We start from the raw sequence: 23888 nt of genomic DNA, 5'->3' as shown, positions 1-23888 counted from the left end.
GTAACTGCACCTTGACCTTATGAATATCATCAATATATTGACCTGGATGTAGGCATTCAAGCTCATGCAATTCACACAATAGTCTATGCAATGCTTTGTAATTAGTCTTTTTTTCAAACGCCAATATTGATGACTCTTCGATAGCTATCATTTTAGCTTCCTGTTTGAATAATTCCCACAAAGCAAAGAGTGGCAAGTCCTTGCGGCATGAGACATGAGCTATAAGCTCAGTAACACGATTTAAGAAACACTCTCGCGAAAGTAACTGGTTATTAAACTTCCACAGCTCCCAGCACATACGCCGACTTTGGTAACGACGGCTGCCAAACGATGCTGACACTAGGCAGTGGTCACTGAAGAATATAGGGTGAACAGTGTAACCATAAATAAGAGGTAGTGCGCTAAGTGAAACGTAAATTCGGTCAAGTCTTGCATGCGAGGTACCCTGGAAGTGTGTATATCGGCATCCCGCCTTTTCATTTTCCCCAATGTCCACAAGCTGATAATCACATATCAGGCGTTGCAAAGCATCACTACTTGGATCGCGTCTCAGCTTCAGTGACGTACGATCTTGCGCGTTACATACACAATTGAAGTCTCCGAAGACGACCAATGCACGATCAGTACAGAAATGATGTTCTAGGGATAAGAAGAAACACTCGCGATCACGTAACTTGTTCGGGGCATAAACACACACAAATCTGAAGCTCGTGCCACTGATATCAATATCGCAACAGATTAGGCGCCCTTCCCCGTCTGTAAACAAATGTAGCAAATCACATTGTAAATGTTTGCTAACAAATAACAAACAACCTGCGGAAACGCCTACTGCATGACTGACACAAACATTATAGTCAGACAGGAAGGGAGATAGAGCTACTTCTGTGTTTTCGTCGGATTCAATCTTTGTTTCTTGAATAGCAGCAATATCTAATTTTCTACTGCGTAACAAATGAAGAAGCTGTACTTGCCGTCGCTTACTTCGTAAGCCACGGACATTTAAAGTGCCAAAATGGAAGGGAAGAGCGCCCGCCATGATTACCTATGTAGGTGCAGCATTTAAACGCTGCTCCAGAGGTGCACCACTCCCTTCTTGATGAGGTGATGCGCTATGGACCTTTTGGTGCACGTTAACACAAGGTACATCTGCAGGAGTAGGCTTTCCCCGGAGCGGTTCTGTCAACTTTGACACTTTGGGAACGCGAGCCTCCTTTCCCGAGGGCGATGGATTGTCAGATGGCGCTGGACGCTTCTTAGCTGCCTCGCACGTAGATCCAGATTCCACTGACGGTGGGCGATCTTGAACTGGTGGCGATTCTGCCCATGACACAGTTGGTTCGTCGTCAGGCGCCTTAGCCTCATCCTCGCTCGCAGGCTTCTGGCTGAGGCTAATTTCAGCCGATGACGGCTTAATCTGTTCTTGTCCACGAGTCTCAGGGAGTGTTTCGCCAGTTGCATCCACAACTTCGCTCACATCCATTAGATGATCGGTGATGGTGTCATCTTCAGATGGTCTATTTCCACGAAGCTTGTCGGCGTAGGTTCCGACGCATGCATCTGCAGGGTGACCGTAGCGGTGACAGTTACTGCAGCGCGGTGTTCTACACTGTCGCCGGATATGCCCAACTCTGTTGCACCGGAGGCAAAGTGGTGGTCGGCCAGGAACCAAGATGAGACACTGGTGGCCGTATATGCTCAATAGATGTGGCAGATTACTGGCAGAAACCCCATCTTTCAATGTGAACGCTACGTCTCGATTAGTCATTTGCCAGCCCTCCATGCCGTCACACCGCCACATTTCTCTCGTGATGGACTGCACTGTGCCATATGGCTCTAGCGCTTCAACAATCCGTCTCTGTTCGAGGTGTGGGGGAAGCCAAAGAAGCTTCATCTTGATATTCTTGCATTCCGGGTCTATCACAAGGCACTTGAGGCCCTTCACCAGCAACTCGCCTTTGTCGACAAGTTTCTGTTTCGCGATGCTGTTGACACATGTGACTAACCACAAATGGCTCATCTGGTATTGTCCAGCGCCAAGGATATCAGTTGCATTTAGCACTGAAAGGAGTGCATCGCGAAAGTCCGGGGCCCGATACGGCCGCCCTGCCAGGTCAGCATGCAGGAAAACTGAGTTGAGAACGGTATTGCCAGTCGGTAGACGAGGGAGAACGACTTTATAATTACCGGAATCAGTAGTTGAAGGCGGGTGTGATCCTCGGCCGAGGGCCGATGCGCTGTTTCCAGCGGAGCTCATCGCAAACGTGGCCGTTCGAACAAGCCTCTCCTTCCTCTCGGTCATGGCTCTGGTGAGAGAGTTGATGTTTTAGAACTATATATACTTATCTGTCCCAGTATTTAGCTTTGCCAAGTAGAAGAGGACGAAGAAGAGGGTTGAAAATAAACGAAGTAATCGCTGAGCATATTTTTTTTGTTTATTATGCCCCAGAACCATCTGTAGTCATTTTATCTCTAGTTTTTGTTTTTTACTTACCGTGCGTCGTTTTCAAATCCTTCTATTTGGTCAGTACATTTGTGGGCATGAGCCATTTTCTGCGACTACAAGAGCAACAGCTTTGACAATACGACAGCAACAACATAGAAAGCGTCAGCTGCGGCAACCCGTTCAACGATTGTTTGCGTGAGTTTTGGTTGACTAGGCCTCTCATGTAACTTATTTAGCTTGCATCTGTAGTACTTCTGGAGGCAATCAAGTCAGCACTAACGTATAAATTCTCTCGTGGGCAATATCCCACTTCTTCGCTAGCCCTCTTACCGGCTTGATGGTTTGACCTTGGCATCGTTGTTCTGTAGCAGTGGTAGCAACACTCATGTCGCAGTGGGGCCGTCGAGCGGCAAACTCAGAGTGTACAATGCAGAGTGCTGGGAGACGCTAGCCGCGTCTTTCCGATTGACTCGGAGCCGAGTTGACCAAACGGATGTCCAAATTTTATTGCACAACACCATATAAACAACGCATGACACGTAGCACCATCTGCATCTCTCCCCCGAGATATCCTCACAAGAAACATCAAACCCTTCGCAAGTCTTCTCGGAGTCTTGACTCAGCAGCCAAACCTGGTGACTCTCAATCGCCAATCATTGGAGATTTGGGGCGTTTTTGTTGCCGTGACGTCTGTTTCTGTGGTCTGACCTTCGAGCTGCTCGAGGTTTTTACTCCGAGTTGGCTCGTTGAGCTGGCTCATAGTTGGGTCTGAATAGCGCACTAGATGCATCCTATTACGCACAGGAACCGCGTTGGGTGTTTCCACGACGTACGAGCGGGGCTTGGAGGTTGGGCTGAGGACACACGCCGTATCCTTGATGTCTCGAATCCACACCGCATCTGCCGGCTGCAGCGGAGGAAGGATGGTCGCAGCATGACGGTGATCGAAGTATTTCTCCTGCCACCTCCTAACTTCTTCGTCTTGGCACTTGACATTGTCGGGCGCAGGCCACTTCAGCTCCAGGTGGTTCGCAAGCTGCGACCCAACAGTAGCTGCGCTGGGCTGAACCCTGTGACGCCAGCAGTTTCTCGGTACGACAGAAAAGCCAGAAAAAGATTGTCTGCTTTCGCAAACGATTATTTATCGTACGCACCGTCCGTTCAACTTACCTGTTTGACTGCGGGTATTTTGGACTTGAGGGGATGTGTTGGAAGTCATATCATTTCGCGACAACTGCAAAGGCATGTGAAGGAAATTGCGGTCCGTTATCACTTCGTACTACTGCGGGAATGCCAAAACGAGCAAGGTTGCTTTTGACTGGATTGATGACCGCCTCAGAGTTCGTGCTTCGCATGTAGATGACTTCAGGGTAGCGAGAACGATGATTAACAACTAGTAGGTAATTGTGTCCCTTGTAAATAAACAAGTCCATTCCTACGTCTTGCCACGGTTGCTCTGGAGTCTTCGTTACTTCTTTGCGCTCGTTTGACTGCACACTGTCTGCAGCGAGGTACTCTGTCCCGTATTTGCTGCGAAAGTCCGTACCACCGTACGGAATCCTGGGCCCTTAGACGGCATCGGTTAATTCCCTGGTGGCCTTCTTGGATAAGTTCGAGCGTATGCATTTGCAGCAAAGCCGGAACGACAAAGCGATTACCTTTTAGCAGGACGCCGTTGCACAAAGATCACCTCGATGGCTCCACTATTTCTTGAGGTCCTCCGAAAGCCTCTCTCGACGAGGCCAGCCTTGAGTGCAGTATTTGACGAACTGATTGCATTCCCAGTCCAGTTTTGGTCCCTGCGAACATCATCTTCAGTAACCAGCTTCGTGTCTGTGACCGTAGCAACTTGAAATTCCAGAAACTCCTCTACCACCATCCACCATACTGATCGACGACTTCTCATCCGAAGCCCTGGAAAGAGTATCCGCAGTGGCTAGCTTTTGCCAGGAACGTAGACTACGCTAAATTGGTAGCGCATAAGTTCGATGTGAAACCTTGGAATACGTGGGGGCATCGTGTCCAAGTCAGCGTTTCCAAGTAGTGTTACCAGCGCCTGGTGATTGGTTTTTACAGTGAAGTTTAGGCGGAGCACGTCTTGGTAAAAAGGTACACTGCCCATGCTACCGCCAGCGCCTCTTTCTCTGTTTGGCTGTAGCGCTGTTCCGCTTCAGTAAGCGACCTGGATGTGAACGCTACCACGCGTCGCCCGCCCGACGGTTGTTCCTGCAGAAAAACAACTCCCATGCAAATGAGCTCGCGTCGCATGAAACAATGGTATTACAATCGGGATGAAACTTAGCGACGAACAGGTCCGAGGTGAGCATCGCTTTTACCCGACTAAAAGCGGCCTCTTGAAGCGGTCCAATTTGTTATGCATTTTTCTCGCTTAGCAAGGCGCGAATAGGGGCGGTTGCCTGCGAAATGTTGGACAGGAAACGACCAATATTATTAGCCATGCCGAGGGACCGCCTAACCACGGCAACGTCCTTCGGTGGCTCCAAGTTGGGCCGTGCTTCGAGTTTGCTGGGACCTGGCGAGATATTGTTGGTGTCGATCACCACAGCCAGAAACTCTACTTTGTCTCGACCGAAGCATCATTTTGACTTGTTGAATTTAACTCCGGTTGTGTTTAGACTTTCAAGAACCTCCACGAGTCGCTAGTCATGCTCTCCTCTATATTTGCCAAAAAAACAGGATGGCGTGTATTATGTTGATGACGTTCAATTGCCACTCCATAATTCGAGCCCTTTCTTTCTGAAAATATCCCGGTGCTGAAGTCAAGCCAAAATGTAGACGACAGTAGCCGCAGCGTCCAAATGGTGTCATGAATGTGGTATACTCTTGGCATTCTTGGGGCCACCGCACTTGGTGAAATTCTGCAGTCGCGTCCAGCTTCGAGAACACTTTGGCGTCGCCCAGTTTACCGAGCACCCATTCGACCGTTGGAAGCACATGTATTTCACGGAGAACTTCTTTGTTGAGCTTCGTTAAGCCCATTCACATTCGGATGTCGCCTGACGCCTTCGGTACTGCGACCAGACCGACACACGATGGCGTCGGCTTCCTACTGCCCCTGATGACACGTAGTTTTCCCATATTGTCCAGCTCCTGCTTTACCTAGTTGTACAAAGAAGTGGGAATTGTGAGAGCTACACTGAGAGAAAGTGGCCTGGAATTTGACTTCAGTCGAATAGTGTACTCTTCCCCTCAGTACCAAGCCCTTCGAAGATGTCCTGGCCAGGGATTGCGTCGCTTGCAGAACTGGCTTGTTTTTCAGGTTACTGGGCAGCGTCGATGAACTTCACGACTCCTAATGCGAGGATAGCAGGGTGTCTAGCAGAGGTGTAGACTGCGGAGTCATGACGTATACTGACTGTACACAGCTGCGGCTCTTCCACTCCAACGTAGCTGTGAACTATAGCCTAGGTGTTACTTTCAAAGGACAATTTCCTGGACCGGTGAGATTGCCCTCCGGTTTTACGAGCCGCGGCGGTACTACTGAAAAAGTGCTTGGAACGACGGTAACTTCCGCTCCTGTGTCGACCTTGAACTTGAGTGGGACTCGATTCACATCGACCCTAACACACTTAGCTTTTGCCACATGACTGCTTTTGCTAGCATGCATCTCGATGGCATGTGACTGTCGGCTTTGCGTGCATTGTTTGGCTAAGCAAACTGCTTTGAAGTGTCCTTTGTATTTGCAAAACTTGCAAACACTTTTTTGGCAGGACGGAATTTCCGCTGATGCTCTTCTCGTCCGTATAAGTGACACGACCTGTGCGCGCCGGCAAGGATCGTTTCCCTTGATCTGGACGCTTGATTACGTGACTGCATTCTCGTTGGCCAGTGTTTCGCTATATCAACGGCGACTGGCCCAGATAACTGGCTTTTTCTTTCACGTTTTTCTCGTTGGTCATCTTCGTGCAGCCGTGCATGCAGAAGCGCTTTATCAAGCAGCAAGCCGGAAGTATGGCAGAGTTGTCTCAATAAACTGCTGCTAGCAAACCAACCATAAATCGGTTTCGAACGAACCTGTCCTCGATGAACGCTGAGCCATGGTTGCATCTTTTTACGATGTATCCCAAGGTGGAATAAAAAAGAATGGATGGTTTCGTCTCCTTGATGCGTGTACTTCTGAAAACAATATCTTTCGTGAACTTCATTTAGCGGGTGCACGAAATACGAGGTGAACTTGCTTTCAACAACACTGTACGACTGAACTTCTTCGGCCGACAAGTTGAAAGATGCCAGCATGTGTCGAGCTTGAACACCCATGCCATAAAGTGTGTGTAGTCGGGACATTTGAAGGAGAGGAAGAGAGAAGTGCAGTGCCGTAACTGTCTCTCAAAGGAGGACACCTCAACAGCACTGCACAGGGAAAGGGGAGTGGGGAGAAAAAGATCAGGGAGAGAAGGAAAAGATGGCGGAAAAAAAATAAGAAGAAGGTTGAAGAAGCAATGCGGGGCTTATAGCCGCGCTGTCAGCTGCGTTTCACAACAAAAGTCAAGTAGGGCAGGAAATACTTTCTTGACAATGGAAGGGTGGGCTGCCGGAAAGAGAAGTGCTCCCTCCGAGTCACAGGGCAGTCCCACACGACGGTATGATGCAAAGGGCGCAGTGCGCTCAACATCGAAGGCCGGGCAGCGGAGCAGAAGGTGCTCAAGCGTCTTCTCCTTGCCGCAATCCAAGCACGCGGGGCTGCCTCTTCCGTGCAGTCTGTGCATTCTGGCGGCCGTGTTGTAGTAGCCTACGCGCAGCCGAAGGAGAAACGAGCGGTCCCAGCGGGAGAGACTCGCGCGGGGTAGGAGGCGCGGGTCTCTACCGCTGGTACCGCTGCAATAAAGAAGCGTTCGTACCTCAACCTCGTCGGTAGCTTCGATCAATCCTCTAGGGTAGGCGTAGTACCCGAACTCATCAATCCAGGTAGATAATGCACTTGGGTCGCCGAAGTCGAATGTCGATCGCTGTTGGAGTCCAGGTACACCGGAAAACGCAGCGTCCTGCTTGCTCGTCATTAGATAGAGCGAACGGTGGCCACTTCTGACACCATGTACGATGTAGGGTGCTGGCAGGCGCTAGCGGCCTCTACCCAAGTGACTCGGAGCTGAATTGACTGAAGGAATGCCCAGACCTTTATTGGACAATAGCATATATACATAGAACGCATGGCGCGTAGTGGGATCAAGAGAAACGCTCCTCGCCGGCGCTCGCAGATCGTGTCACATCTGCGGACGAGAAGAGCGTGAGCGGAAATTTTGTCTTGCCAACAGAGCTGTTTGCAAGTTCCATAGAAAGAAAGGACACCTCGAAGCAGTTTGCTTAGCCAAACAGCGCTCGCTAAGGCGACAGTCACATACCATCGAGATGCATGCTTTCAAGAGCAGTCATGAGGCAAAGGCTGAGTTTGTATGGGTCCACGTGAATCGAATCCCACTCAAGTTCAAGGTCGGTTCAGGAGCGGAAGTTACCAAGGACTCAAGTAACCATGCAGTCAGTACGACGTTTTCCACAGATCCTGTGGATGGAATCTGAAAAGGACGTGCATCCTTTAACAGAGAAGGAAATAAGCATTCGCTAACGAAACAGGATTTGCCATGCCAGGCAGGCATGGGCCATCTGCTAGAACTTGATCTCAAAGGTAATCACCTGATGTTGTCTTTTTTAATTATAGCAAAAGTTACCATAGCGAGAGTTTGAAAATCATCTCCTCTGCAAGCGCGATCTCAGCGAAACGAACGAAAATTGTTCACGCTCGGCGGTGCCACCTCACGACATCCTTCAGGTTCCGAGACGCCTGGAACGGCTGGTATGCGTCCGGGTGCATTGCCTCCAGGATGTGCTTGGGTCCTGAATTTATGCGGATGTTGTGCTTGATGAGCCTGACGACCATGACCAAGTTGTTCGCAGTGCAGCGAGCGCTCAGGTGCCTCAGGAGCTGCATCTGATCGTCTTCGCGGGTCAGCCATGACATGCGCTCGAGCCGGGAATGCAGCTAGCCATCGATGGAGTCGTCGAGGACCATCCATCAATAACTTCCACGGGCTATGGACGTTCGGCCCCGGTTCTCCTATTTCGGGTGACAGCGTCACCGTTCTGCTTGAACCAAACCAGTTGTATGAGCATCTCAAGAAGCTGGCAGCGTCTGCAAGTAAACGAGTCGTATTAAAAAACTATGGTATTTACGCGCTAAAACTACTTTGTGATTATGAGGCACGCCGTAGTGGAGGACCCCGGAAATTTCTACCACCTGTGGTGACTTAAGGTGCACCTAAGTCTAAGCACATGGATGTTTTCTCCCCCATCGAAATGCGGCCATCGTGGCCGGGATTTGATCCCGTGACCTCGTGCAGCAGCCAACACCATAACCGCTGAGCAACCACGGCGGGTGTGCCGTGTTGGCCTCTCTCTACCTCGATAATGGGGAACTGGAGCCAGAGCTAGTTTTATTTATTTACGGATTGTCTTATTTATACATACGAGGTCTTACGTGCCAAAACCAGGGCGCGATTATGAATCATTCCATAGCGGGGGAGACCGGGCTAATTTTGACCATCTCGGATATTTTTAACGTGCAGCAATCGCACGGTAGACGGGCGTTTTCGCATTTCGCTCCCGTGGAAATGCGGCCGCCGCGGCCAGGATTCGAACCGGCGCTCTCGGGCTTTGGAGCCCAATGACAAAGCCACTAAGCCACCACGGCTGGTCTGCCACGCTTTTGCGACAGCTAGTAAAGATCTTACGGTCTAATTTAGCGATCGTGATCGCTCCCTTTTCGTGGTCGGTCCGCTTCGTTTCGAGAGTCTTGTGATACGTAGCGCGAACTCATGTAACCATGCAATCAGTACAATGTTTTTACAGATTTCATGGATGGAATCTGTAAAGGACGTGCACCCTTTAACAGAGAAGGAAATAAGCATTCGCTAACGAAACAGGATTTGCCACCCCATGCAAGCATGGGCCAGCTGTAAGAACTTGATCTCATAGTAATATTTTAAGTTCTGTTCTTTATATATTGCAAAAGTTACTGGAGGCGAGAGTTTGAAAATCGTCTCCTCTGGAAGGGGAGCTCAGGGAAACGGATAAAAATTCCGCCAGCTTGCCCGTGCCACCTAAGAAGCTTGGATGACGGGAGGGGACAATACGTGGAAGCATGAATTTATCGCACAAATCTGCAGTTGTTTGGGAGGCCTGGGCATGCAGTATACGTAATAGCAAGTCACGATTTCTATTGGTATTTAACTTGTGCTACACTTCTTACGTATTTCTGCACTTTTGTTTCTTTACTCCAACATGCATATAGCTTCAATATAAGTTCTGGTCCTTGTCTGCTCTTCAGTTAATGTCGTCATTCGTTGTCAAGCGGTTTCAAGTTCAGTCACACAGGACAACCTAGCGGCATCTTCGACGCAATATAGGTACATACATTCAAGCATGCGTCTGGGGCCATTTGCAATCTAGAGTAGGAGGAGCAGGGAAGGAACAACGTGATCGAACGCACACTTATACCAAGAAGTTTATACTAGACTTCAGGGAAGGTCACGAGTGCAAGAAGAATCGAAATCGGGACACGACTGGCTGCATTTTGTACAAGTGCAAACACCACGCTGCACCAACCAGAAAATTAGGCTTAACATGATGTACGCACGCGCTCCCATTTGGTCGTAAAGGTTTGACGGCGTGGCGTGCCAACTGATGTGTCCAAGCCACGGGTGGTCTCCACTGCCCTGCAGCATGCGCGGTGACGATAACTAGTTTGTCCAGAAGCGTGAATTTGCTTTCTTTCGGAAGGCAGTCTTATGTTGAAGGAAGGCATGCTGCTCAGAGATGGGGGGCACACCGCAGAGTTTCGAAGCTTGGTGTACAGGCTGTAGCAAAGCTATGTGCCACCAGAGATACACTGCTGAGGATCAAGCTTGGGCCAATGGCAACCAGCAGGACCAGACAGCGCAAAGACCACACCCCCGATGTTGCTGTTGGGCCTCTATTACAGCACACACCCACTACGGAAGATCGCCATTGCTCTCTTCAACCTTTTTTTGGCAAGTTGTAACAGATTCGCGAAATGCAGGTGTGGTGAGGGCGACGGACAAATGATCCAATTGGCTATGCTCTCGCAAAGGAAACACCGTTAAACTCCTTTAAAACCCCACAAATTAAACACGGTGTAAAAAAATAAGGCACTGCAAGAATGCTAAGCTATGAGCAATCTCAAATATTGAGGGCAAATAAAAGTTGTTCAAGCGAAAAAAAAAGCGGCACTGTTCCGAACCGAGCCCACCAGCCAACCAATCACGGCTCGGCCAGTGAGTAGGGTTCTCGCCTTGACCCCCGGGATCGGAGCCAACCTGGGCGACAGGTGCCACCGGTGGCGGGCATTGCTTTACTCTAACCCGCCTTCTACCGAGCCCCTGCGGTGGTTGTCCAAACTCGGTCATGGCTCTGGTGAGAGAGTTGATGTTTCAGTAATATATATGCTTATCGTAGCCAGTGTTTAGCTTGATCAAGCAAAGAGGACAAAGAAGAGAGTTGAAAATAAGCGGTGACATGATCACTGAGCAAATTTTTCTTTATTATGCCTCACAACGATCTCTAACGATTTTATCTGTTGTTTTTTGTTTTTTTACTTACCGTGAGTCGTTTTCAAATCCTTCTATTTGGTCGATTCATTTGTGGGTATGAGCCATTTTTCTGCGACTACAATAACAACAGCTCTGTCAATACAACAGCAACGATAACATAGAAAGCCTAAGCTAAGGCAACCTCTTCAACGATTGCTTGCGTGAGTTTGGTTGATTACGCCTCTTGTGTAACTCATTTAGCTTGGTTCGTTAATTCTTGTTGAGGCAATTATGTCAGCTCTGACATGTAAATTCTCTCGTGGGCCCAGCTCTTGGTTAGCCCTCCTACCGGTCTGACGGTTTGACCTTGGCATCGTTCTTCTGTAGCAGCATTAGCAATATTCCTGTGGCACTGGTGTCGTCGAGCGGCGGATTTTTCCTGCTGAACAACTCGGACGTTTTCCAGACGGAGCTTAAGTTATTGACATTTCACTTTCAGATAGTTAGCGATGTCCGTGAATTTAGAAGATGTGGAATGGTGCGTATGCCATCAGGAGATCGAAGCTTTGTAGCAGACCTTGGAATGTGCGCCATTTGCATCTGTTCCGGTGAGCGCTTTTGCCCCGCCACATTTAGCATGTAGGAAAGGCATCACATGGACCGTGGCATGTAAAGCCCAACACATGCTTTTTATAAAGTGTCGGCTTTTGGCGTCTTAGCTATATACTGACATACCCCTTCGAAGACGATGAAAAAGGTACCACTGTGCGGTTATCACTAGGTTTGCTGGTACCTTCTGCCTATCGAAATGATAGTGCGGCAGCTCGTTACTACGCTTGTACCTTTCGTTTCCAATTCTGTTCTGTGACGTAGCTGTTCGCATTCTGGCTATAGTGCAGGGGGTTGTAAGTTAAGTTCATGCTGTCACGCCCATGGCGAATGTCATCCCCCTAATGAGGGCACAACGTCGCTGCAAAGGTCTTGTCTTTTTGGATCAAGCTATCCAGCTGCTTTCTCGAAACGCTCGGCAATAGCTTCTGAAATAATTCTATACCAAAGTTATTGCAGAGGCGAGGATATTCACGGACAGAAGCTGTTGCAGTTGTCAAGCGTAGGTCATTTGCATATTCTGACGGTACTGCGAAGCAGGGCGCAATAAATTAAGCTAAATCGTCTCAGGTTATCGAGTGAGCAGCAGAAAATGCAACGACAAAATCTGTTCAGCTTAATATTGTTACCGCTTTCCGACAGGAGCACAGTAACGACATAAGCTTGGAACCTCTTTTTGTCGCGGATTACATTACCAAAGCCAGTGGCCGGTTTTTTATACGCGATGGCTTACTGGGGCTCGCTTCCTTATTGTTGGCCAAAAAAGATTTCGAGATGATGCGCTACCAGCCATGCATGATGACGACACGGATATTTGGGATTCGCCCACACGCTGCAGCATGTTCAGGAGCACTTTTACTGGCCGCAGATGTGTCACACAAGAAAGCGATTCTTGCTGAACTTGGATTAAAGCCAACGTCACGAGCGACCTTCAAGCCATCCCAGTGTGCACGAGAGAAAGAAAGCCATCGAAGCTGTTTTAGTCGGAGTGTGTCGTCGCCAATGATACGCGACAAAGGCAATCGGCATCAGCTCGAAGGCGGTCACTCCTGTAAGTTACAAGAGAGTCATTCTTGAAGTCGTAAAGCTGATCTTGCCAAACGACAAGACGGATCTCAAAGTCTTACAAGGGAGCATAAAGAATGCTGGTCGGTGATGAATGCGCGACCGTAAATATAAAAGCCGAATTTATGAACAGGAAAAGAGCCGCAAGACTTTCTTGCTCAAGGGCATCTTCTTGGGCAACTTGGTGCTTAGATCAATAAAACTTGGTGCTGGGCTAGTTGGTGATGCATTCTTTAAAACTGATGGTAGCGCTAAAAAGGAACGGAAGCGTTTCTTCGTCGTCGTGTCGTCTTTTCATCGTGTGTCCGTTCCTTTTTAGCGCTACCATCAGTTTTAAAGAATTGGTGCTTAGATTTCCTTAGATTTCAAAAGTCTGGCGCTTAAGAAATCGGTCCTTTTTAGAGTTCGGAATCAAGCGAACTTTCCCCACACAATCCAAAAGCAGGCTAAAGCGGATGTTATGCTCTACAAACGTACGGCTGAAAATGACATCATCCAGGTAGCACAGGCATATCTCCCACTTGAGTTCGCGAAGAATTGCGTCCGTGTATGTTTCGAAGGTGGAGGGCGCCTTACGAACGAAGCTCGAACAAAATAACGCTAGATGGTGATGATGATGATGAAGCCTCAATGAAGGGCACAAACCCACTCTGGGGAAAATGCCACGAATGGGGTGGTAATATGATTGAATAAATAAACGAAATTGGTTAATAAATAATTTACACAAGAAAGGTAAAATAAATATGTAATCCGAGATGAAAAATAAATTGTGAATACATTCTAACAAACTCTCCTCTCTCACAAACGCGGTCCTCTCTTCGTCGGCGCGTTGCATAGGTATCTACCAATAGCCTGATCGTATATCGAGCGACGAAAAGTAGGGGCAGAATGCAGGCAGCTTATCAGGTCATCGATTTGCGGGAGCGGGCAGACATCTTTGTGGCTGCGTTTAACTTCCTGTAGTCAATGCCAAACCTTCCAGGGCCATCTTTTTTCTTCACCAGTAAAACTAGCGCAGCCCAGAGGCTCGAGGAACTTTGGATGGCATTTCTCGTTTACATCTCTTGCGGTTTCTCAGCAATAATGTTACGTTCCGAAGAAGCGACTCGATAAGGGTTCTGTAGGATAGAGTGAGCTCAGGTGGTATGAATCCGGTGGCGAGCGTGCGAAGATGTAAGAGTGGTACAATTCTCGCCTTAGAACAGTTCATACAGAAGAATGTCGGGATAGCATTTGTACCAAGTATTTGTACCAAGGCAGTATTTGCATGAGTTGATGCGGTGACAGAGACTTGCTGACCATACTCTATAATTCTTGGTTCAAGTCGGTGCATAAGTTGTTAATTTGGTGAATTTGTTTTGTCACTGACGACCACAACGGAATTGTACGTGTCGTCGAAGACAGCGAGTTTCATGTGGTTGGGGAATAGCGTGGTTACAGCAGAACTGTTTAGTGCCTACGATGACGTGGTTTTATTGATAGTGGACACGACACTACTATAGGCACCAATGTGTCCTTCTTAGCACAGACATCGGTGCGTGTTTGAACCATTGCGTCAAATGAGCCGCCGGTATCAACTGCAGCGATAGCTAGCGACCAATGAGGCAGTGTCACCCTGTCAACAACAGGAAATGTATACTGTCGTGGTCATTCATCAACGATTCCTGGGACAAAGACGCTGTTGAGAGAAAGCTCACTGCTACCGCAATCCACAGCTTCCCCGTGCGTTTGCAGAAATTCCATGCCCAGAATAACTACATATATAAACTGCGGCTGCATGCGTCCGACTAGCGGGAATACCGCAACCTTCGGATATGGCAACTAACAGTGTGAATGAAGCCCAGTTGTTTTCTGAGAACCCAAGATAGATATATTCACCGTGTAGTTGGTGCTGCGACATAACTTTACGCAAAAATCGATTGAATGAGGAAAACACGGACGAAGCGATTGCAACATCTAGAACGACAGGCTGCTGAGCTAGTTGGTAAGGATTCATTATGCAAAAAAAAAGTGAGGCGTGCAGACAGGACACAAGAGCAGAATTGCCCACTCCTCTATTCTTGTGTCCTGTCTGCACGCCTCACTTCTCTTTCGCATAATGCAATAACTACAGATATCTACAAAAATCCAGACATTCCTGTAGAAATCAAACGACAGAACTTATGAGAACGACAGACACTATAAGTCTTAACAAATCTGCATTTGTGTAAACTATGCAGAGAAGGATTGGAACGGTATAGTGGGTCCTCGTCTTCAGCGCTTTTGCTCGTGAACACCGCTCGCGCTCGGAGTCCGTGCTATACGCCTAGACTATCGCCGCTGCGCTGCTCCTATTCCGATCAAATAAACATCTTAACAACTGCCTTATTCTAAAGCTCCGAACATGCATACTATTAGAGCACAAAGCACTGAATACGAATAGTTGCCAAATAATAAACATACAATGGACACTGAAGGCAGCAGCACAACTTTTATTTTTGTGCAAATAACTGGGTTGCTTGAGCCACTTGTACGTCGCAATGCCTCTAAGGCATCACAGTCAGACGACAGTTACGCAGGCGCATCCGTGAGGGGCAGTGGCGTAGCCAGAAATTTTGTTCGGGGGGGGCTACGCCACTGGCCCCATGTATATATATATATATACATATATATATATATATATATTTATATATATATATATATATATATATATATATATATATATATATATATATATATATATATATATATATATATATATATATATATATATATATATATATATATACTGGCCCCATGTATATATATATATATATATATATATATATATATATATATATATATATATATATATATATATATGGGGCCAGTGGCGTAGCCAGAAATGTTGTTCGGGGAAGTTATAGCTCGGGTGCTCCTATTTAAATACATGTATAAGGGGAATTCGTTTTTCCCTGCAACCACTTCACCAAATTTGAGGAGGTTTGTTGCATTTAAAAGAAAATGTTTAATTCTAGTGACTACTGGTTTCGAATTTTTCATTTAGGTGGTCAATTATTTATTAAAAATTGGCCAAATCGAAAATTTTCAGGAAACGAAACTATCAAGTTTAAACCTCCGTGACTCAACAATGAAAAATGATATCACAATTCTGTGAATTGCATCTAATAGTACATATACAGCGGACAAAATGGATATGTTACACATGAATCTAAAAAAAATTTAGTATTGTGGAAATACGGTTTGTGCCGAACCCTTGTACACAACGTAACCAATTCACGTAAGATACAAATTGACATAGCAAACTTGTCCGCTTTGACTGTTATAATAGATGCCGTTTACAGAACCACAATGTCTCTTCTTCATGCATAGCTATTAGTTTGTAAACGTCGTGCTTCTATTTTTTCAAACTTTCGAATTTTTCAAAATATTTTAAACAAAATTCAGGCCCTAAATCAAAGTTGTGTTTCCAACAGAACTAGGATTTAACTTTCTCTCTCAAATGCAACGAATTTCAACAAAAGCGATTAGCAGGATTATCTAAGAAAAGCGTTTCTGCGTTTTACAATAATTTGAATAGGCCGCATCGGATTGGGCCCGAGCTAAAGCTTCCTCTTAAACAATTTGTCAAGGGATCAAATCCATGAAAAATAACTGCATTGTCATTGCCAAAGATGCTGCAAACGAATTCTTGAACGCTACGCACAGTCAAAACAATAAAAAAATGTAGTTTTTCATAAAAGAATATACTCGTATGTGCCAAAAATTTTGCGCAATATAACTGGTATCAATGCTTCCATATTTTTGTCTATCTAAGTAAAGAAAGTATCACACGAACTTTAGAACTATATCAGTTCGACACCAGAAAAGCAGTGCATGCCGCTGATATGAAAAATTAAAACGCAATGAACTGAGCAAGTTGAGGACAAATATGTTAACGAAACTTTGTCATTCAAGGACCGCGCTTACATTCTAGTATATATGCAATGGCCAGTGAAAAATCTCAATGACGCTGTAATTTGTTTTAATGTATTACGCAGGAGCAGCTGTCACCGGTCGTGTATCGTGAGTAATTGCACCGAAATCATAGTCGCAACAGAGGGCACGTATAAAAAGCAGGAATTCTGCAAGATATACGAGGGCAAGTCAAATGAATGTGAGCCAACAACGTGGTACTTTATTTAAAAGTAGCCTTCATGAGAATTTAGACATTTGTCCCATTGACTAACGAGTCGCGTGATTCCCGTCTTATAAAACTCCTTGGGTTGCTGCTTCAAAAAGTCTTTATCTGGTTCCCTTGAGCTGTTTTTTCGGCTGCCCCAAAATGTAGAAGTCGCAAGGTGACAGGTCTGAGCTGTATGGTGGATGCTGAAGCGTTTCCCACTTGAATTTTGCCAGTTTTGTATTAACCACATAAGCGACGTGGGGACAGGCATTGTCGTGGAACAAGATGACCCCATTCGTCAATTTTCCACGTTGTTCGTTCTTGATTGCGACACACTGCCGTTCTGGCGTTTCACAATATTGGAAACAATTGATAGCCTCTCAAGATTTAGCAAATTCTATCAGTAATGGACCCTGACGACCGAAAAAAAAGTCAATAACACCTTTCCAGCGGAGATGATGGCCTTTGCGTTCTTTGGGCGTGGTAAATTCGAATGTTTCCACTGTAAGCTTTGCCGTCGTCTTTCAGGCTCGTAGTAGTGGCATCAAGGTTCGTCCCCGATCACAATTGCAAACAAGAAGTCGTCATCCTCATTGTTATACCCGATCACATGAGTCAAGGCAGCGCGAAACTTCTCCGTCTTCTCGCGATGGACCAAAATCTTGGGGATCCATTGCGCACCAAAGAGCCAATAACCGAGAAGCTCATGAATTATGGCGTGAACCGAACCGTGACTGATGTTCAGACGGTCTGCCAGTTCATCGATGCTTATGCTCCCTTCTTGTTTCAACAGCTCATGAACCTTTGAAATTGTGTGGGGGGTGATTGCACGATGGTTTTGGCCCGGTCTTGGAATGTCTTTACAACGTCCTTTAAACCGTTTGCTCCAACGCTTCACAGTGGTCAATGAAATGCCGTGTTCAACGTAAACGGCAGCCATACGGCGATTAATTTCTGTTTTGGAAACACCTTTAGCTGTCAAAAACTTCGCGACACTGAGCTGTTCAACTTTTGAAGTGTCCATTATGCGACGCAGCCATATTCAACCCAGTGTATGAGAGCATTAAAGAACAGTTGTCTTCACACCTGCGTGTCACTTTTGTAAATGAGACATGCCGTTCTCCTACGCGCATGCCTCGCAGATAATGAACCGAACCATTATTGCGCGGTTAGGGTAGGCGCATTTTCATTTGACTCGCCCTGGTACATTAGAAATGCAACGATACAATGGGATATACAAATGCGAAAATACGGCTTGATAAAGGACAAAAAAGTGTCATTGGAAAGAAAGTTCACTTCATGTATACACAAAACCTCGCAACAAGATATTTAAGTATACGTATAAGTCTCCAATGAGTCTATGTATGTAAGAAAAAGTAACTGTATGTAATGCGTCAAACAAGGCAAATAAACATGTTGCACAATCATAGATTTACAGAATCCTAGATTCCGCCCCCATTCCATCCACTCCCCCCGATGTATTGCGCGCGACGGAAGGCGGCGCGCTTGCTCCCCGCTTTTCTCCTTTGCGCACACAAGACTGAGCCACCATCGCCGGCTCACCCATTCCACCTCCCCTCCTACGCTTTCACTCGCACATACAGCATGCAGCGCATGGTCACGATTTTATCACCCTTGGACTTTATACGAAACATGAGGGCGACGGCGACGGCAGGAATGCGCCTGGAGTGTCCATATAATTGCTTTCGCAATAATATAATAAACATATCCGGAAACTGAAGCGTCCCGTCGCCCATTACTTTCCGCAAAAGAAGTATCAAAATCGAACTTTCACCATGCGACAATTCGCTGCGCCACAACAATGTATTTTTTTTTCTGTAGGGCGGAGGCACCGAAATAGACGAAATAGAAAAAAGAACGCATAGGAAAGTATGTTGGCCAGAATCGAATGCCTACAACGGGCACCTAATGGGGCTACGGAATTAATACCGAAGAAAACATGGGATGATTGACCCACTGAGAACCATACGCATACTGCTCAGTATGCGGCGAGACAAGACTTTCCGGAAAGGTTCCGCTCAAGGAACGCGGTGCAATCCTTCGCGTACCCGCAGTGATGGCGGCGAGCGACCTTTGTTTTTTTCTCGTCTGCTAGCCAGAAAGCTTCCAAAACTTTGTCAGGTGAAAATCCACTCGGCCAGAGCAAACCGAACGCCCACCGAAGTGCACCGCGTGGTGGTCGGGGCCATACTAGAAAAACATATGCGCTATGGCTCGCTCTGGCAGCCACCGGGTAGGGTATAGCGAGAACAAAAAAATTGAAGAGGGTCAATGTGTCCTCGGCGAATAAAAGTCAAAGTAGAAAAAATAAATAAGAACGTAGTTACTTTGGCTGGCTTTAGTGTCTTGACATGGATGTTCTGACGTAGGTTAAAAAAAATGTTGATATTTTTTATGTGACATGACGGCACAAATGAACCATCCCGACGCATCGTCTCATTGGACCTCGCTGCGTGCTTTGTCAACTGGTCGGCTAGTGTGTTGATTTGGCTTGTCTCGTTCTATGTTCCAACGTAAGACTTTAGAAAAGTCAATGGACTTTTGGCGTCAAATGTTTATAACAACATTAAACCCACAAAGTTCCGCAATTGAAAATTTAAAGCACAAATTTGGAAATGTCAATGCACGTTTCACATCAAGAGCTTATGAGATTTATACCCATAAAGTTTCGCAATTGATATCCATGCGTCTCCATAGATTCCGTGGCATCAGTGAGATGCCGCGGCGAGCCCGCTCACCATCAAAGCGCCCTTGAAACTTTGTGCTCGGATGGGACTGCTTGGCGTTATATGACTGCCGGTGTACGGGCATGCCACGAAATCCAGCCCGAGTTCGCAATCTTCGCGGTTAAATGTCTTTTCGAGCGTCAAAAAGACATTCTAGACAAAATCCAGAGTGATTTCCGGCGCCGGGAGTCGCTTTGGTCGGCGGTGCATGGACAGCACGAAAAAATTTCGGGGGGGGGGGGCTGAAGCCCCATAAGCCCCCTCCTGGCTACGCCCCTGGTGAGGGGTTGATCTTGGAAGAATTTAGCGTTTAATCAAGTTTTAGAAGCGTTAAACTTAAGGCTTACTCTACTTTTCTAACCATGGTTGCCAGGTTGGATTCTACGTTCTCGAACTGTTCGTGATTTTTTGGCTTCATGGCCTCACCATTACTCGAATCATGCTACTTTTATGAGTACACTAAAGCTGAACCATAAAAAGATCATGGAGGGTAATGAAGAATACATGACAAGAATTAAGGCCATGGAATGAGTGCTACACTAGAAGTAGGCACTTCTGCTTGCAATATTACCTTGTGCTATAATGACTGAAGCCTATTTTGTTACAGAAGAGATACACGTGATTATAAGAGCAATAAAACATATTTGTAAATACTTCTCATTCACCGAAAAGAAAAAGGAAGTCAGTGGGATCTTGTCAGTATTTCTGCAGGTTTGCAGGGCACTGCAGTTTTATAAATGATGTCTGCCAGCTATGTTTGTTGGCGTCGTTGTTAGTCGAGAAAATTTTACGTACACCTTTCTTCTGTCTTTACGGCAGGTAACGAAATTGTAATCATGTCTCTTGTGTACTATTGCAGTGTGTAAGGGGTTTTATTGTTCCAGAGATTCGATACTTTGTTTTCTTTCTTTGTTTTCTGTCGCGTGTGTGCTTCATAAATTTTCTCGCCAGCGAGATCTATGTAATTAAGGAAATATTGTGAGAGTGGATAAGTTTTTTTTTTTGGGGGGGGGGCGAGTTGGTGCTTACTTAACACGATGCTTTTTAGCGCAAGAAACTCGAAGAAAAAGGAATACATTGAGAGAATAAAGAAAAGGAAAAACGAACGCTCGCTACACATACAGCTGTTTATTCTGAAAACAGAGCATCCTGTATGTACACAAATCTACATATGCACAAACGCATAAAACACGCAAAGGACGCCAGTCAGCCGAAGGCATTGGTATGCCTTTTTTTGTTGCTTAGAAATCTCAATTCTGACTCGTAGAGCGGAACAGTAGTTTGACTCACGCAGGCTAGACCAGTGATTTGGATTTGGTAAGCCCCTAACAGTTCAGGTTCGCGGCCTCACGTAATGTAAGACGCCCACATCCCGGTTGACAGCGAGCTTGCTTCGAAAAGGACCCACATATGGACTGGAACCGAAAATAACAGCGCATGAATTAGCTGCAGTGAATAGAGGTATGGCGGCAAACGTGGAAGTGGAACAGCGTGAAAAGTGTTTACTAGAGGGCGCCGATTGCCTCCACAAAAGTGCTGCGATTCGCAATTGTGGGGATAAAAAGTGCTCCATTCAGCGTATTGTAACTTACTTCAAGCAGATAAAGATGGCGGGTTCGTTGTTTCGCCTAAAGGTACTTTTAAAGAAAAAGAGGTCATTGCCATTAACTAGAATCTCGCCTCCAAAAAATTCCGGACTTCACGCATGAGGAAAAGTTTCATTCGTTTCTGACAAACAACAACCTAAAGAAACTGCGAAAAAGCATAGAAAAAAGCAAAAATGACTCGCTCGCTATGTTTTTAGGGGAAAAACGCACAATCCAGATACCCCTTTTGAATGAGGTTTTATTATTTTATTATTAATAGACAAGGTATAGTACAAGGCGATAATATACAGGAGGAGGTCCCGAGGTCAAAGACTGTAATGGGACCTCCTGTACAGTGTATAAATAAAAATATAATCAACAGCTGCAACAAATAGTGTAAAATATTCAAAAGATAAAAACTTATTATTGTTTTAGGTTTGGCAGTAATAACAAATCAGCTGCAGACATGCTAGTAAGGAACTATAATAATTATTGTTACATTCAACTAATTACAGAACTATAACACCATTATGAAAGTAAATGAATAATCAGACCTAACCAAATGAACTTTAATTCGTGTTGCGTAACCAAATGTACATTTGGAGGGGAGAAATACTTATCTAAGTGGTAGCAGATGATAAAATGTGGTCTCTTAGTTGCGTTTAAATTGAAATGATTTACATGACTTGATAGTAGGAGGTAGTGTGTTCGAGAAGGAAACGGACGAGAAGTGAACACTCTGCTTACCATAATTTGTGCCATGGGAAGAATAAAGTTAGTGTTTAGTGCAAATCGCGTAAGATTAGTATTCATTAGACAAGACTGAGGTATCAGACTGTTGCGGGAAGCGTTATCTAGTTGTCGATATAGAAATGTACCAAGACTAAAGTTAATAAGCTCGTCCACAGTAAGAATATTATAGTTATATAACAAGTATTTGGACTTGAAATGGTTAGGGCTAAATGTAATTATTCTAACAGCCTGCTTTTGTAGTACTTGTAATGATTGTAAGTGGGTACGATACGTATTGCCCCAGCATGCAATGCAATATTTTATATGTGAATGGATAAATGAGTAGTATAAAGAGAGTAGTGCCTCCTGGTTAAACACATACCGAGCTTTTAAAAGTGTCCTTATTCCATATGTTGCCCTCCGCCTAACGTTGGCTATGTGTTGATGAAATTTAAGGTTAGAATCAAGTTCTACACCCAAGTAGTTACAGGAAGTACTACGCGGTATAAGATTATTACCGAGGTAGAGCGAAGGAATAAATGCGGATGAGCGTTGGTGGGACGTGAATAAAACAAATTTAGTTTTAGACGAGTTTATATTGAGCTGGTTATTATTGAACCAATTGAACACGTTGTTTAAGTCGGTATTAAGTTTAGAAACAAGGTTAAGAGCCACTGTTAGTGAACCTGACACTTGGCAACTCAAGATTAGCCGACTTTTGTCGAATTGCCTCAAGCAGCTCGATGATCCTTTTGTAGTACTAACTCTGACGTTATCATCAGTTTTTTTTTCTTGTCAACCATAACATTGGTTTTGGCTTTTCTGTGGATATGTAAAAATTATTTCAGTATCTTTCGCATCGCGAATAGTTTGTTGCCATCAAAGTACGCATCGATGCACGTGCTGAACCGGATTTCCAAAACGCAATTGGTCTTAGCTCTGACAATTGTCTGACGTTATTGGAAGGCTATCTCAAAAGTAGTTTTATTCTTTTTGACGAACGACTATACTTACAAAAGAAGGGCATCAGTATTGGTTCATGCTTAGTACCACTGCTAGGGGACGCATGCGGCTTGCGTCCCCTAGTGGCCACGGTACAACGGCAACTAGGGGCCACAGTACAACGCATGCGCAGACACATAAGTCTGTGTCTGCGCATGCGCAGTACGGTGGCCCCTAGTTCTAGCGTACGCAAGCCGCAAGAGCCTTTAGCTAGGGGACTCAAGCGGCTTGAGTACGCAAGAACTACGAGTCACGGTACGGCGCATGCGCAGGCCTTACGTCTGTGTCTGCACATATGCGCCGTACCATGGCCCCTAGTTCTTGCGTACGCAAACCGCAAAAACTTTTAACTGGTAGTACAAGCAGCTTGCGTACGCAAGAACTAAGGGCCATGGTAAGGCGCATGCGCAGACCCTTACGTCTTTGTCTGCGCACGCGCTGTGCCGTGTCCCCAGCTCTTGCGGACGCAAGCCGCTTGCATCCCCTAATTATTATTCCTATTACTGCTGGCAATATTTTGTGTATCGGTGAAACTGCTTGTCATCCTGCTTTTATTTGTTCCCAACCACAGTTTGGCCGTAAAGGCGCTGCGGGTTCTCTTACAACAAATAAAATAAATAAATAAATAAATATAAATTTAAATAAATAAATTAATAAATAAATATTCTCAAGGCGCATCTTTTGGCCGGTGGTTAGTAGTGAGCTACATTTCACTTGCTAAACAGAAAACCGCACTTAGCGCTGGCTACTATTGCTCTGTTTCTGAATCTGAGAAGAAAAAAAATCAGTAGACGTAAAATGTCTCAAATATAATTTTATTTCTTTCTTTATTTATTTATTTCCTCAAAGGTCTCATGTTCAGACATTACATGATGGAGTGGGGGGTTAGTGACAAAGATAGATACTACAAATAAAAAAGGGATATTTTCGATGAATCGCTTGAATGCAAGTGGGTCGATGGTAGTGGCAACTTCGGTGGGCAGGGCATTCCAGTCTCAT

The 23888-nt window shown here is 45.7% G+C and overlaps 1 protein-coding gene across 1 annotated transcript; it reads right to left on the bottom strand.

Annotated features, from left to right (window-relative positions):
• Positions 1-1042: 1042 nt before the first annotated feature.
• Positions 1043-2254, bottom strand: LOC135914548 (uncharacterized). The gene has a single exon (XM_065447459.1). It carries the CDS (start codon positions 2252-2254, stop codon positions 1043-1045), a length of 1212 nt encoding a protein of 403 aa, XP_065303531.1.
• Between the last annotated feature and the right edge of the window lie 21634 nt (positions 2255-23888).

This window comes from Dermacentor albipictus, chromosome 8, assembly GCF_038994185.2.
Source record: "Dermacentor albipictus isolate Rhodes 1998 colony chromosome 8, USDA_Dalb.pri_finalv2, whole genome shotgun sequence".
Classification (NCBI taxonomy): domain Eukaryota; kingdom Metazoa; phylum Arthropoda; class Arachnida; order Ixodida; family Ixodidae; genus Dermacentor; species Dermacentor albipictus.
Note: the sequence above shows the minus strand (reverse complement) of the source record. Positions and strands in the feature narration are given on the sequence as shown.